This window comes from Armigeres subalbatus, chromosome 3, assembly GCF_024139115.2.
Source record: "Armigeres subalbatus isolate Guangzhou_Male chromosome 3, GZ_Asu_2, whole genome shotgun sequence".
Classification (NCBI taxonomy): domain Eukaryota; kingdom Metazoa; phylum Arthropoda; class Insecta; order Diptera; family Culicidae; genus Armigeres; species Armigeres subalbatus.
The window spans coordinates 39,225,122-39,240,345 of NC_085141.1; the positions used below are offsets into that span (position 1 = coordinate 39,225,122).

Below are 15,224 nucleotides of genomic sequence, written 5' to 3' on the forward strand. Positions count from 1 at the left end.
TTGCTGAAGTAATTCTCAAAAAAAATCCGTCGGGGTATTTTTAATAATGTCGTTTCAATTATTTATGTAGATTACATACAAAATAAAATATTTTTTATTGACCAAGATGATTAACTATTTTCAGTGCTGAAATAGATTTGATTATATAAATTTTCATCTTTCTCCCACAGGGTGCCTTCAAGTTCGGTCTGTACGAGGTCTTCAAGGTGCAGTACGCAAACATGTTGGGTGAGGAGAATGCCTACCTGTACCGTACCTGGTTGTATCTGGCCGCTTCCGCCTCAGCCGAATTCTTCGCCGATATTGCCCTGTCTCCGATGGAGGCTGCCAAGGTCAAGATCCAGACAATGCCAGGTTTCGCTGGAACCCTGCGTGAAGCCGTGCCCAAGATGATGGGCGAGGAAGGTGTCACTGCCTTCTATAAGGGTCTGGTCCCATTGTGGTGCCGACAGATCCCGTACACCATGATGAAGTTCGCTTGCTTTGAGAAGACCGTTGAATTGCTCTATGCGTAAGTTCTGATTGATTTTAGCATAAATGAAATCATATTAAAACTGTTTCAATCATTCACAGCTATGTCGTACCGAAGCCACGTGATCAGTGCTCTAAGGGTGAGCAGCTGCTGGTTACCTTTGCTGCTGGTTACATTGCTGGTGTATTCTGTGCCATCGTCTCTCACCCAGCTGATGTCGTCGTGTCGAAGTTGAACCAGGCCAAGGGATCCAGCGCATTCGATGTGGCTAAGCAGCTTGGCTTCATGGGAATGTGGAATGGTCTGATGCCGCGTATTATCATGATCGGTACGCTAACTGCCCTACAGTGGTTCATCTACGATGGTGTCAAGGTTGCCCTGAACATCCCGCGTCCACCACCCCCAGAGATGCCAGAATCGCTGAAGAAGAAGCTTGGAGTTCAGTAAATACGTTGCATCAATCTTCGTTGAGAATCTCCTTCACTTCCCCTGTACTTCTTTCACTGATAAGATAGAATTATTTTATAAGCCATACCAAAATTCTCAATTTAAAACTATTACGGTACGGACATTAACACAGTCATCGATAATAAATCCGACACTATGAATAACGGAATCGTTCGAGTGCTATTATTATTAGATGCTACGGTGCGCAAACAATCTACAAAAACACTACTAAAGATCACCTTCGAAAACGTGATACAGTATTTTGCACAATTGTAAGAATCTCAACAAATTTGGTTAAGCAGATACCAAAGTTGTACGTAACTTTTCGCACTATCACCCTTCTGAGGGTGGATCGATTGTACCGTTACTTTAAATTATACTAAAGTACTATGTTACCATGGGTAGTCCAAAGAGAAATAAAGTGAACGCGTTTCTTCATGGAAGAACAAAACCAATTGTACGTATTGATTTATCTTTATTATGGAAGAAAACATACCATATCGATTGATTTACTATACGACTGTCTGACACATGATATGATCTACTTTTGAAATCTGGTTAGTGCTAATGATTTGATTTCATCTCCGCTGAGCTCGGTTGGCTAATCTAATATACGTACGCATGTTCTCGCGAGCAGAAACTATCGATCCTAACCGATATCCGGAACATAGTTTTTTGAAACCAGCAAGAAAATCACTACATATATATCTCTGAAACACGATGCGCGTATGCACAGCATGTGAAAGATTTAGTTTAAACAATGTTTTGGAGGTAATCAATTCCTTCGGTGGGGTTTGTTCATATGTTGTGCATATGCACTTGTAAGAGTCTTAGAAGTTAGCACGATTGGTGTCAAACGAAGATGGGCTTACCTCCAGCTTCATATACCAGTGGTAAATACTCATGAATCGAGATTGAGGGTTTTGTTCGAGCAGCTTCTCGAAGTTGTCGATGACCAATGGATTGAGAACCTCTCAGCCGATGAGGAACCGGAGCGATAATTCCACGAAACGATCTGTCAGAGGCAGTACTCCCGCTAGTACTTCCAGACTCAACGTATGAGTCGAATTGATACAACCCAACGCGATACGGAGACAGTGGTACTGAATCCGTTGAAGCTTTAGCACGTGTAGCCGCGGACTGGAAGCAGAAACTACCGTTTTCGAGAACCGACAGAATTGGTTGTTCGGTACAACGTGATAAGATCTTCGGGATGCGCTCCCCACCAAGTTCCCATTTCGAGTCGAACCAGACCCCGAGGTATTTAGAAGACATGCTATGAGTGATTGCCTTACCCAACAGTTGGAACGGGAACTTTCCCGGCTTATGTTTTTTTGAAAAGTCAACCATCTCAGTTTTCTCCGGAGAGAATTCAATACCCAGGTTTAAGGCACAAGTAGACAAATTGTCCAAAGTATCTTGCAATGGTCCTTGCAGATCAACCGCTGTTGGCCCTGAAACGGATACAACACAATCATCTGCAAGCTGTCTCAACGAGCAATTTGGCATGAGACATTCATCAATGTCTCTGACGTAAAAAATGTAAAGAAGAAGGCTCAAACATGAGCCCTGGGGGAGACTCATGTATACTAGCTAATTCGTGAAGTTGCCGAGTCACCATGAGAAAAACTCATACGCTTCTCTGACAACAAATTGTACAAATAGTTGTTCAAAATTGGTGAAAGTCCACACTCGTGGAATTTGTCGGATAAGACATCGACGCATCAAAAGTGAATCAAAAGCCCCCTTAATGTCCAAAAACACTGAGCCCATTTGCTCTTTTTTAGCGAAGGTAAGCTGAATTTCTGAAGAAAGCTACGCAAGATAGTCATTCGTTTCCTTACACCTGCGGAAACCAAATTGCGTATCTGACAACAAATCATTCGATTCAATCCATTCAATCCATTCGAAGACAGGACAACATCGCGATGGGGCGATACGAATTACAATCCGACGCGGGTTTTCCAGGCTTTTGGATGGCTATCACCCTCACTTGTCTCCAATCATCCGCGGAACAATGTTGCACTCCAGTAACTGGTTGAACAAGCTCAATAGGCGCCTCTTCGCGACGTCTGGGAGGTTTTTGAGCAAATTGAACCTTATTCTATCCATCCCTGGAGCAGAATTGTTACATGAAAGGAGAGCAAGCGAGAATTCAATCATCGAAAAGGGCCGATCTATATCATCCCTGTCCGCAAAAGCTTCACGTGACACTTGCTTCACCGGCACCGAATCCGGACAAACTTTCTTTGCAAAATCGAGTATCCACCGCGACGAGCTTTCACGATCTTCGTTTACGGACGACGCGTTGCGCATTGTTCTCCCGCCGGTCCACAGAGTTTTCATTGAGGTCTCGCGCGATAAACCTTCATTAAAAGTGCACCAATATCCACGTTTCATCACTTTGACCAGCTTCTTGAACTGGATCTCGAGCGCGATGTACCGTTTGTGAAGAACGATCGATCCGTGTTTCCGAAATTCCTTAAACGTGTTGGATTTCTCACGATAGAGCTGTGTGCACGCGGTGTCCCACCACGAACTCTGTGGTTTCCTTCGAACCGAAGCTCCTGGCACCGGCCGGCGTTGTGCATGGAGAGCGCTGTCAATAACCAACTGAGATAGAAACTGGTACTCTTCCCGCGGTGTAAGTGTTTCTATCGACTGTATGCACATCATTGATGGGTTCCCCATATTTCCCCCAATCCATGTGCTTTGTGCGGTAATATGAGAGGTCGATAGAAGCGGATTGATTATGTTTATTGGAAATTAAAACTTCGATCGCTGCCATGTGGATCTTGGACCACTTTCCAAGAGTCCAACGATAATGAGCTTGAACAAATGGAAAGGAGGAGCCACTCGTGTAACTTCTCCTGTATTCAAAATTGACATATTAAAGTCATTGCAGAGGTCGTATATCATTGATGAACGGTTGTCGTCGTACAGTTCCCCCAGCCTGTTCCGTGGGAGTTAAAATCTCCCAAAAGCAACCGTGGCTCGGGCATAACCGAGCAGATGTGTGAGAGATCTCTACGAGATATCGCGGTGTTTGGAGGAAGATATATCGAGGCGATACTGAGATTTTTTCCTCGAATAGTCACCTGACATGCGTTAGCTTCGGTGCCTGACATCGGAGCAAAATCGACCCTATAGAAGGAGTGCTGTTTTTTGATCCCAAAAAGCACCCCTCCATATGGATTTGCCCGATCGCGGCGAATGATAGTTAATTTCTGGAAAATGAAGGTTTCCATCTGGTGTTAGCCATGATATAGTAAAAACATCGCATTGTGATTTGTTAACTAAAAATTTAAAAATATCTAATTTTGGAAGAATACTTCGACAGCTCCATTGTAGAATTGAAATCATATGAGCCTTATCGACGAAATTAGTCATCGAAGGATACGAATGACTCGAGGAGGGGCATTTTTGAAGCCAGCTGCTTAAGGAGAGGAGTCAGAATAAGAAGAACAGTTTTGACCATGTTCTTCACGGGGTCGGAAGCATCGAATAAGTTGAGGATGAACTCCACGATGCCAGAAAGTGTGAACATTGGAGTACTCGGAGGTTGTTGTGCTCGCTCTCTATGCTCTCTTTCTGGCTGAGAAATCGCAAAAATTGGGGCATCTGGGATTTTAGATGTCCCCGGAAGCGGTGGAAATTCTCGTTCATCCACAAAAGTTGAACGTTTTTGAGTTCCACCTGCGTTTGATTTCGCTTTGTTGGAATGGGGCTCTCTTTGAGGCTGTTTTCTAGGCTTTTTCGAGGGACGCTGGCTTTGTTTTACTCGTTTCCTCGTTGAGCCTTTGAAAACAAAGGCCCCATTTCCAACAACTGATGAAGCGGCCTTCCTTAGCATTTCGGCGTAGCTACGTCGAGAACGCTGCTGAAGAGAACGCTTCTGGTGGATTCGGCGCTGTATGTACGTCGGGCAAGCTTCAAGAGCATGTGGAGGGCCTTCGTTGCAATAGACACATTTCGGTGACGTCTTGCACGCGTCATCCACATGCTTCTCTCCGCACGATGCACAGCGAGGTTTATTGCAGCAGTACTGAGCGGTGTGGCCCAGCTGCTTGCAATTAACACAATCAGTGTTGTAAAATGTCATTTGCATTCGTTTGTATAATTTTCCCAGAACTTTTTCTAGAAGGTAGCTATCAATTCATGATGTATGACGAACTTATAGCGCTTAAATGTGCCTTCAACTTTGTCTAACAAGACATTGCTGTAAATATTTAATATGGGGCGTGGGAGGCAAAATGTCATTCAAATGACATTATGTCAAATGACACGTGACATTTTGGAGAGTTTTCACTCTCCAGCCTCAGATGTTATATTTAGAGCAATGTACCCGTGGACAAAAACATAGCCCTACTCAAGCGTTATGAGTACATCTAAAATTATAGAATAAATTTGGCTTCTAAAGAAAGTTATGAACAAATTAGTCAAATGACATGCAGATGACATTTTACAAGCCTGAACACAATTCATCACCTTCGGTACATACAGCTGAACAGGTAGACGAAGTTTGCTAATCACTACGTAGCAGGGTTTGCAGAAATCGCTCTCAATAGATAACGAACAACGATAAAAGAGAGGCAAAAACTGTTCCGAATCATAACAAGCCATGATAACAAATTTATCAAACTTGTGTACAATTGCGAAAAAACAGAATCGGATAAGCACTGTCCACAGAAAAATTGTGATTTTCGCTTTGTTTTCGCTCCTTTCGTGTTGGTTACTGCACTGCTGTGTAGAACAAGTGGAAATGCATTATCAGAGCCAGTGCTCCCCACATTTGGAGCTTTCTAAAAGAAATTTATCATGGGGTATAACATCCCGAATCAGTCCTCTATATCGTGACAGCTTGCGAAAAAAATTTCTCGTTGTATGCTACATATAGTATATGTATACAGAGTTGATAAGTAAGGGACTTGCTCTTTCTCTTTAGGATTCAATCCCTGCTACGTAGTCAGGCAGTGCGGACCCGGAGAAGGTGACGCAGAAAGAATCAGACGGCGAATAAATACGCTTCTCTCCCTCCTGCGACACCTGCGACACCGAATACATTTGCTTGCAATCCAGTATCGCAACAGCAGGCAAAGAAACGTTCTTGAAACAACCGAAACCTTGTTTCAAATCGTCGCATGTCATACTTCCCTCCGTCAGCACCCCCGCGATCTCAGAAACTGCTGACGGTAAGACCTTATATTCTAGAGTGAAAAGCTCTCAGGGGGCAATCTCGTTGGCCTGTTTGCGATCACTGACCGTGATGCGAAGCTTACTGGACACAACCAGGTCAATGGTCGTGACAGACGAAAATCGCTTTTCCAGATCTTTGCTGATCTGACTTATATTCAACCGCTTGCCTTTGGGTCGGAATAAAACAACATACGGCCCACTAGAGTCAGGACGGTAGGCCTTGAGGCGGGGGGTCGTGGGGAAACATTGGAGTTGCTAGTGTCCATTTTATTTTGACGCAGAGCATCAGAAGCTAACAAGGAATTGTTTGACGAGGAATACGATGTACCCCCGCCATCATCGCCTTCGCGCATTGCAGACTTTAAATGTCTCGCAGCAGCGAGACACACACAATTAAACACTTATCACAGGGGAAAAAATAACACAAAACTAATTAACAAACACACAGGGAAAACGGATTATCAAAAACAGACGTGGTTCAAATTATCAAAAGAGGGGAAGAAAGGGGTTACAACGAGAGAGAGGGAGAGATCAAAAATATACTTAGCTTAGCCTTCACACTGCTATGTCACCGGCTGGGACTTGTAGCAGCACACACCGAACGGACGGCCTCTCGCCCGTGCCGCGATCGAGGCTACAGCTGCGGGTGTCGGGACAACAGCGCCTGTGTTGGTGGAGGCGCACGATCAGTGGTGATGGTGGTGGGAATGTCGGCTTTGGGCGATGACTTCTCCTGTGTGACGATGGACGCCGATGAATTTTGCAAAAAAAGTCTGTTTTTGCGAAAAACGACGAAAACTTTTGCAAAACGTCGAAAATGATTGCTTCAAATAAGCACACTTTCACGTTAGCACTTCAGTTTCGGTAAAAAAACCTGGCTTTAAGGAAAAAAAAAGGAAGAAGAATCGACCGTACGCGGACTATGCTCTGTCTCGCACGGATGCTCGACGTGGAATGATGCTAGTGGCGCTGTAGTCATTTAAATTATTTTGCCAAATTATGCTTCAACAAGCTTCAACTGGCCATAATTTATGCATCATGTTGTACTGCCCATGATCGCATATTTGTAACACTCGCATTTTTGTTCATTTTGTAAAAAGCCTGTAAAAATTTCAGAAAGCTTAATTTACTGCATGTAATCCCACAACAATAAAAAAGGCTTCTCGTTTATCTGTGGCAAGATGGAAATAATTGAGTTTGTGGGGAGGATTAGCAAACGATTTACAAAATCAACCAAAATGCAAATGTTACAAATATGCGATCATGGGCAGTGTAGTGCATGTTTGGTTCCATCACCAACATCGTTTTGACACTTCGGCATCAACATTTCAAAAGGGCGTAACTGCTTTTGTAAACAAGAGCTTCTCACGTCTCTGGTGGGCTAATTTGTGCTCACCCACGCAATCCAGCACCATTAAATAAAAGAAGAGGATTCGATGCTTCCTTCAGTGGTATTGGATAGCGCCGGTGGGCTCAAATTAACCCACCAGCGGCGTGAGAAGCTCTTGTTTACAAAAGCAGTTACGCCCTTTTGAAATGTTGATTCCGACTTGTAGTATCGGTACTAGACTGGCCCAGGAAACAAAAAGTTGTCTAATTCCACGGGGCATCCCCCAGGATTGTGTCTTTGGGTGAGAAAATCAATCTCTGAAAATTTCAGCTCAATCGCTTGTTGCATAAGCTGGCGCATTTGATTTGAAGTTTGTATGGGGATTTCAGCCAAAATGTATAGGAAAATACACCTCCGTCACTCATTCGATCTGGAAATTGGTGCTGATTGCTCGATTGACCTCAGAGTTGCAAAAACGGCAGTTGGTATGCTACAGAACAACTTCACAGAACATTGTATGATGATTAAATGAACTTTTATATAGGTTTCGGCTGATGCGATTCGATCAAAAAAACCAAAAATACACAAATCTGCTCCTAATAAATCAGCCGAAAATTATATGAAAGTTCATTTAATCATCATGCAATGTTCTGTGAAATTGTTCTGTAGCATACCAACTGCCGTTTTTGCAATTCTGAGGTCAATCGAGCAATCAGAAACAATTTTCAGATCGAATGAGTGACGGAGGTGTATTTTCCTATACATTTTGGCTGAAATCCCCATACAAACTTCAAATCAAATGCGCCAGCTTATGCAACAAGCGATTGAGCTGAAATTTTCAGAGATTGATTTTCTCACCCAAAGACACAATTCGGGGGGGTGCCCCTTGGAATTCGACAACATTTTTCTCCCCATAGTAATCTGGGCCAGTCTAATCGGTACTTCAGCTGCCAGGTCGAAGTAACCTACATATTAGTCACGCGAACTGGAACGACATTAGCAATCTTATACTATTGAATCAACAGGAATTACAGATGAATCTTGTTCCAATTCTGACAGTGTCGACACTTTGTGTAACGCCCACTTTGAATAACGAAATACAATCACAAAATTTTAGCATTCATATAAATTTACAATTTTAATTCACAAATTACATATCGTCAAAATTTGCCATTTTTAACCCCCACCCACCCCGTAACATTTTTTGTATGGAAGGGTTTTAAAATGTGTATAGGCTGTAACGCTCAGACAGATAACCTCATACCTCCTAAAGCGTTATGTAATTTGTGAATGGACTTTTAGTATCGCGACAAGATTAAACAAACTACTCATGCATAGAAAGCTTTCAATTAATAACTGAGGAAACGCTAATAAAAAACTAAGCTGAAAAGCAAGCCAAGTTCCATTTGGAATGTAGAGCAATCAAAAACAAAGCAATGAAAAGGAAATTGATTTGTTTCTCATTTTTGTGATTTTTTCAGCAGAGAGCACGCATGTTAGCAAAAAGAAGCAGACTGGATTGGTGCTGTATTTCTTTGTTTAGCGATGAGATAAAAATATGTCCAGTGAGTGACAATTCCCCTAATTGCATACCTTGCGACTTTCACAAACGATTTATAGTGAGAGGACTGAAAAATCATTCACCACCAGAGCTAAGATTAGGAAAATTTGCCTAAATATTTCGCTCGAGACTTTTGATGGTTTATATAAGAGATTGTGCACAGTTATTGTTGTTTTTGACCACTTGGCGTAATAACCCCGAGTTAGCAAGCCGTCTGGTGGCATAATTTGGGTTACAGCTTCAATACATGAAGATTTACAACGGTAATGTGCTCAAGCACAGCATATTAGGCATTGTTTAGGCCTTAGGGGTTGTCGAGAGGAGTGTAGTAAACCGCTTTCGAAGGATACAGCGTGAAAGAATAAAATCAAATGCGGTAGGTAGAGCAACTAGTGGAAGGCTAATTTTGCGCGTAATTTGTACGAGTTGTCCGACCTGTTCAGAAACCAAATTCGTAGATATCGTAATAAACTTCAGATAGGTATCCATAAAATAAAAAGTTTCATTGTAATATTTGATAGTGATATCACACATGACGAGTAAAAACGAATGTTATTTATTTAAAAAAAAATGTTTACTTCACTGAGCGCTTGCTTTCACGCGAAAGCTGAGCCTATTTACATGGCCAGACAATAAGTAATAGATACAACTTATATAATATTATTTAAGCATTAAGACTATTATCATATCAAATCCTCTTTTTCTGATCTGGTCTTATTTTGTGGCTTACTAGAGTAGTAGTAAAAGATGACTAAAAATCTATGTTTGACTTCATGCATATCGTCTACTGTTACACAAAAACACATACTAAAACATTGCAATCATTGTTGTTTGTTCATTGTTTATTTAATTTCCATTGTTTGAGGCGCGTTTGTTCCGGCAGATCAATATTAGTCATCTCAATGTCTTATAAACGATGTATAAAAGTGTTAAATTTAAGCGTTTCTATTTGTAGAAAGTAAAATTATAATCATTTTGAATGGAAAGTGTCAAATATGTACAACAGCAGCGCGCATACTATGAATGTTACGCTACTAGGAAAATTGAGTATAAATGTGGTGCATGGTCTCTAAATAGTAAGCAACAACGGTCAGATTCATCTCACATGTAATCGGAGAATATAATTCAACAATTTCAGAGTAAATATACATGTAATGTAAATATATTTGAGCTATATTCGATGGGCAAGAGGAACCCATCGTGCCTAGCTACATAAAGAGTAGCCTACATAGAAAATTTAGGGAAGTATTTACAAATGAAAATTTGAGGGTATTGGTCGAGTAGGTGGAAGCACAGCTCTGCTTCTTTATTTACTTATGAGTTCGATGTTACGAGGAAGGAAACAGTCACTTACATTTAATTACATTCACTGATGTATTATACAATTCGGCTGCATAACGAAATGGAGGTTTGTTTGAAAATAAGTCATATTTACAGAATGAAACAAGAAAGTATTTACGAAAAACTATCTAAAAAAAGGGACAATAACTCTTCTTGTTGTGGTTACTTACTTTCAAAGAAATCCTGTTTCGTAATTTAAATTTTGTGAAACAGTGGGCTTCCAGAGAAATGTTTCACTGAATGAAACATGGGAGCGTATATAAAAAAGATTAAACCTGTTGATCTCTAGAAGACTCGTGTTTACTAAAAACGTGTAAAGTTAAAAAATATTGCCGAAAGTTCTTTAGAGGCAACTTCTGTAGAATTGATTATCAGCGAGTGAATTTAATTAATCATTAGTGAGTTGTCCATCCTTGATGTTTGTTCTTAATAATATCTCAAAATGGCGGACTGCAAGCCTGTCCGTATAAGCTTTGTTGTTCATGGCTATGTGATCCCATGCTTATTTTGAAGTGTTTTGGGATCGCACCCTTCGACATTCTTTCCGTTCACTTTTCCAGTTATGTTTGTGTATCTAAATCTAGTCTTTCACATTGCCATTTGAGTGTTGTCTAACCTTCGCCTTTTCTTGTTACTTCAGTTTGTTGCTTGTACTCTTATGAATTATATATGGCTTTTTTTTCATTGATACAGTTTATTATCCCCTTATTTCGACATTTAACAAGCTGGATGTAGGTTGAGTTAAAACATAATGGGAGACTTGTGCTGTTTTTGGTAAAATCCTGAAACTGCTAACCTCTTTCATTGTAGTTTTTCCATTATTTGCTCTGTTCCTAAAACTCTTTCTTTCTCTACGCTCTCGCTCTCTCACATGCAAATTAATGTAATTTGTGGACACAATCAGTCTTTTGGTTTCCATTTCTCATTTCTCTTCATCGTGTCTATTTGTTCTCCCTTCTTCTTCCAATAGCATTTTATAAATTGATTTGAATTATGGTTGTTATTTGATCAAATAAAACTAGTTTCTTTCCTTTTCCCATTGTTATGGCTGTCTCATCTTTTTCATTCGAAGGATATATTTTTTCAGTCACGTTAGCCGGTATCTTGGTAACCATGGCTACGACAGTAAAATGTGTAAATAACAAAACGAAAATCGGCTACCGCTAAAAATGTAAATGTGTCAATTCAATAATAAATAAATAGTACAATTATTTGTAGCTGAAGGCTCGTTTTGGCGTGACCATGGTTATCCCATCCCAGCATAAGCAGCGACGCTTTTGATTGGCGAACAGGTAGCAATCGTTTAACCGCCGTCTACCGCCTCTATCCATAAGTTTCTTTTTACTTCCAGATTACCCTATTGCACACTGCTTTCATAAAGGGCATATGTCAGTCAGTTTTTTACACGAATATAAATATTTCAACAAATATCTCTACACACAAAAATATCAACTTACAAAGATAAAAAAACGGAAAGCTCTCCCCATTCTGATAGTAGATAGTACGAGACAAAACGATGATTTTTCACAATTCAAAAAAAAATCAAGCTCACGTGCCATGGGCCTGTGTCTGTAGCAAAAAGTCACGTCCTCACACCGGCACGTTCTGATTCAGCAAGAGGTCCCTAAGGTTCAGCAGATTGGCCATCAGATCTTCCTGCCGGTCGCGAATGAGATGCTGCTGACCGCTGGCCCTCGGATAGCTGGCCCGGTTGCTGTTGAACTGCTTCTGGCGGCTAGCGAACTGGTCGGCACACGAGGTGCGCCGAACCGCCAGCGGCGAGGATGCTGGTGTGACGATTTTGATCGGCTCCGATCGAGTCAGCGAAGGCGGAGTTTTTGAAGGAGCATCCACAGTTGGCTGCGGCTGCTGGTTGGAGGTGCAGTGAAGCGATGGAGCAGAGGTGCGGGTCAACTGTGATGCGGCGATGAAGGTCGACTCCGGGCAGCGGCCATCAACCTCTTCCGTTTCTTTTCCGATGTCCGAACTATAGGTTAGGGGAAGATGAAGGAGAGAAAGAAGAGAAGAAATTCGTTATGAGTGGATTTAGGTTAAAGTTGGTGTTTGAAAAAAAAGATTCCAGATCCCATTTTAAAATGAAGCATTCGCTACGCAATCAATGAACTAATCCCAGATAGTATGCGATCTATTGAATCAAAATGGCTTTTATTTTCAATCAAATGTTTAGGGTGTTTAATGTTAAGGTCCGGTATCCTACTTGGCGCGTACAAGAGTAATCCGAAATTGTTGAGTAATATAAAAACCCACAAATTGGTATACAATCTGTCTAAAACCCTAGTCAAAACAGCATGATAATTCATTATATGCAGAAGACCAAATGGTCAAAATCATCAATCATATAGAGAAATAGAATAAATCCAATAGATTCCATATATATTTGTCTTTCATTTCCAAGAAAATAGATATCAATTTTACTACGAGGATAATTTCAGTAGGAATTCTATATAATAATTATTCACTACAGAGTTGTTTTATGCTTCATTTACTAGAAATAACTCAAGCCCATACATGTTCGTATTGGAGCTTGGAATAACAAATCACAAATAATTGATATAAGATACGAAAAAAACCTACATATTCGATCAGTTATCAATTAATGGAATCTTATTCGATTCTTCCAGTCTGGCATTGACAGAGGCCGAATAACATTACTCTTACCCATGCAGGGAAATTCTTTTTCGGTATTCTTCAGAGGCGAACTTCATCTGAAGAAACAAGTATTGAAATTTTCTACATTTTGTTTTTTGTTAAATAACAAGCGTCCTGGCATCAGTAAGCTACTAAGTACCACGCGCCTCCACAGCCCCGAGTGCTGCACACTGCACTGGCCACATCAGAATATGATTGTTATTGCGAGATCTTGCAATAATACAAAATATCGTAATTTGAATACGGATTCTGAAATTATATTTTGGTGCAAATACAATACTGACCCTCACATAGCGCAACGGTAATGGAAATTATCAAACGGCCATTTTTTATTAAAAGTTGTGTATAGCCTTATAAGAAGTGTATCGTAATGTGACGAGTTTGACAGGTGTCCTGCATGTATGCAACGCGACTTTGTACTAATGTGAACAACAGACAAACAATCATGATCCAATTCTGACAGTGTCGTCACTTTCTAATACAGTCACTAAAATGAAGCATCTATTTGCGCTGAATATGAACTTCGGTTTTTTGTCTTTGATTTATCGTAATTAATCGCAGTCCAACAAACATAAATCTTCATTGACATTGGTAGACATTTTTTCGTTACCAATTTTGCGGAAAACAAGATCTCCAGTTAGCCTTGTGAGCAAAAAGGATTGTTAATCCGGAGATGACGAGCCGATTCTCGGTCTGTCCTAGGATGTTTTCGGGTGGGAACTTTTTGAATACTTTATTATAGTGATTTTTCAACAGATATAGCGAGTTCGAGTAGGAAACATTCTACGATCCCTGGGCGTAGTGCATCCATTGTACTTGCCACACAAGATACATATTGGTGCAATTGACAGGCATAGAGAAACTTGCAATTAATAGCTGTAGAAATGCTGCCATTATCAAACTATGATTGATTCCAATATTGCGTTTTCTTATCATTGCCGTCAAACTACAACACAGCAACACGTACTAAAATGAGGGGGTCAAAAGAAAAGGAAGGTGCACTCCTCCCACAATTATGAATCACCCACAATTATGGATCACTTTTGTGTTTGACATTGAATTTCTAGCTTGATATCAATAATATAACACCGGACATATTTTTGGTACAAAAAAACACGTATTTTATAACATTTCTTACGTATATCATGCTTTTCAAACCTTTCATCATAACGTATCTTCTTTAACTTTCAGGAAACATTAAACTATTAATTTCAACTGTAGTTTAATGCTTCGGAGATGGCTTTTCAGTCTTGACAAAATCAAAAAACTGTTATTTAATCTTGTCCAACGTTTCGGTCCGTTTGGGACCTTCCTCAGGAACTCAATTCTTACAGGTTTATTATCCCAAGATTTTGTCAAGACTGAAAAGCCATCTCCGAAGCAGGAAACATAAAAAACGGATGCAATACAATTCCGACACTTTAGAAAAAGCAGCATTCGATGCTCGAAAAATCGGAAAAATCCGTAAAGCGGCAAAGCTTAACCAGGTTCCTTTTACAACGCTGCAACGTCATCTTAAGTTACCCCCTAAGAATATCAACCCTGGGCCATCAACAGTCATGTGAGCAAATGAAGAAGTTCGCTTGATGAAATGGATCATCTACATGGCTAGAGCAGGATTTCCCGTAAGCGAATCTGTTTTGGCCATTACCATCAAAGATTTGGCTGACCAGATCCAAAAAATTCGAAATGTACCAGCTTTTTTCCAAGCAGGGGATCTGTTCCGTTTTCCATCTCACTGTCAATATATATTTCATCGCAAAACAAAGAAAAACAGCACCAACCTCGTCGCTTCTATTTGTTAACAAGTGTGCTTTGTTTTTGATGGGATGGAAATAGGAACTATGGGATGAAGTGCCGAGCCGTTCCCCTAGCTCATATTATTTTTAATGTTCTTATGATATTTGTTTGATTCCACAATATGTAGTAACTAGGGTGGTCTAATCGGTAGTACCGAAACCGATAATACCGGTATTATCGCCCAATTTTAAGTACCGGAAATACCGGTTTTAAAGACGGAAAATACCGGGATTTTCGGTATTTCAAATTTTGCTGTCAATTTTCCTGAAATATATGAAATTGTGAAAAAGGTACGTGCCGTAGCAGTTTTCTTCTGGCGACCACCTGTGAAAAAAAAAGATTTGCTACAAAAATATGTCCGTTCTGAATTCGGAAAATAACTTGTGGGTGATATCCAAATTCAACCA

At 40.5% G+C, this 15,224-nt stretch overlaps 2 protein-coding genes across 3 annotated transcripts in view; one reads left to right on the forward strand and one right to left on the reverse strand.

Moving 5' to 3' along the window:
- Window positions 1-1,374, forward strand: part of LOC134227316 (solute carrier family 25 member 3-like) — a 37,781-nt gene extending 36,407 nt beyond the window's left edge. For both annotated transcript variants that reach the window (XM_062708703.1, XM_062708704.1), the window contains exons 3-4: window positions 171-511; window positions 574-1,374. In XM_062708703.1, coding sequence (XP_062564687.1) covers window positions 171-511; window positions 574-919 — 687 coding nt within the window. In that variant the 3' untranslated portion in view covers window positions 920-1,374. The remainder of the gene's footprint in view (window positions 1-170; window positions 512-573) is intronic.
- Window positions 1,375-9,558: 8,184 nt separating this feature from the next.
- The window catches only part of LOC134220495 (protein phosphatase 1 regulatory subunit 3A), an 84,470-nt gene continuing 78,804 nt past the window's right edge, over window positions 9,559-15,224 (reverse strand). The window contains exon 5 of the mRNA XM_062699560.1: window positions 9,559-12,334. Within this exon, the coding sequence (XP_062555544.1) occupies window positions 11,938-12,334 (397 nt within the window). The 3' untranslated portion in view covers window positions 9,559-11,937. The remainder of the gene's footprint in view (window positions 12,335-15,224) is intronic.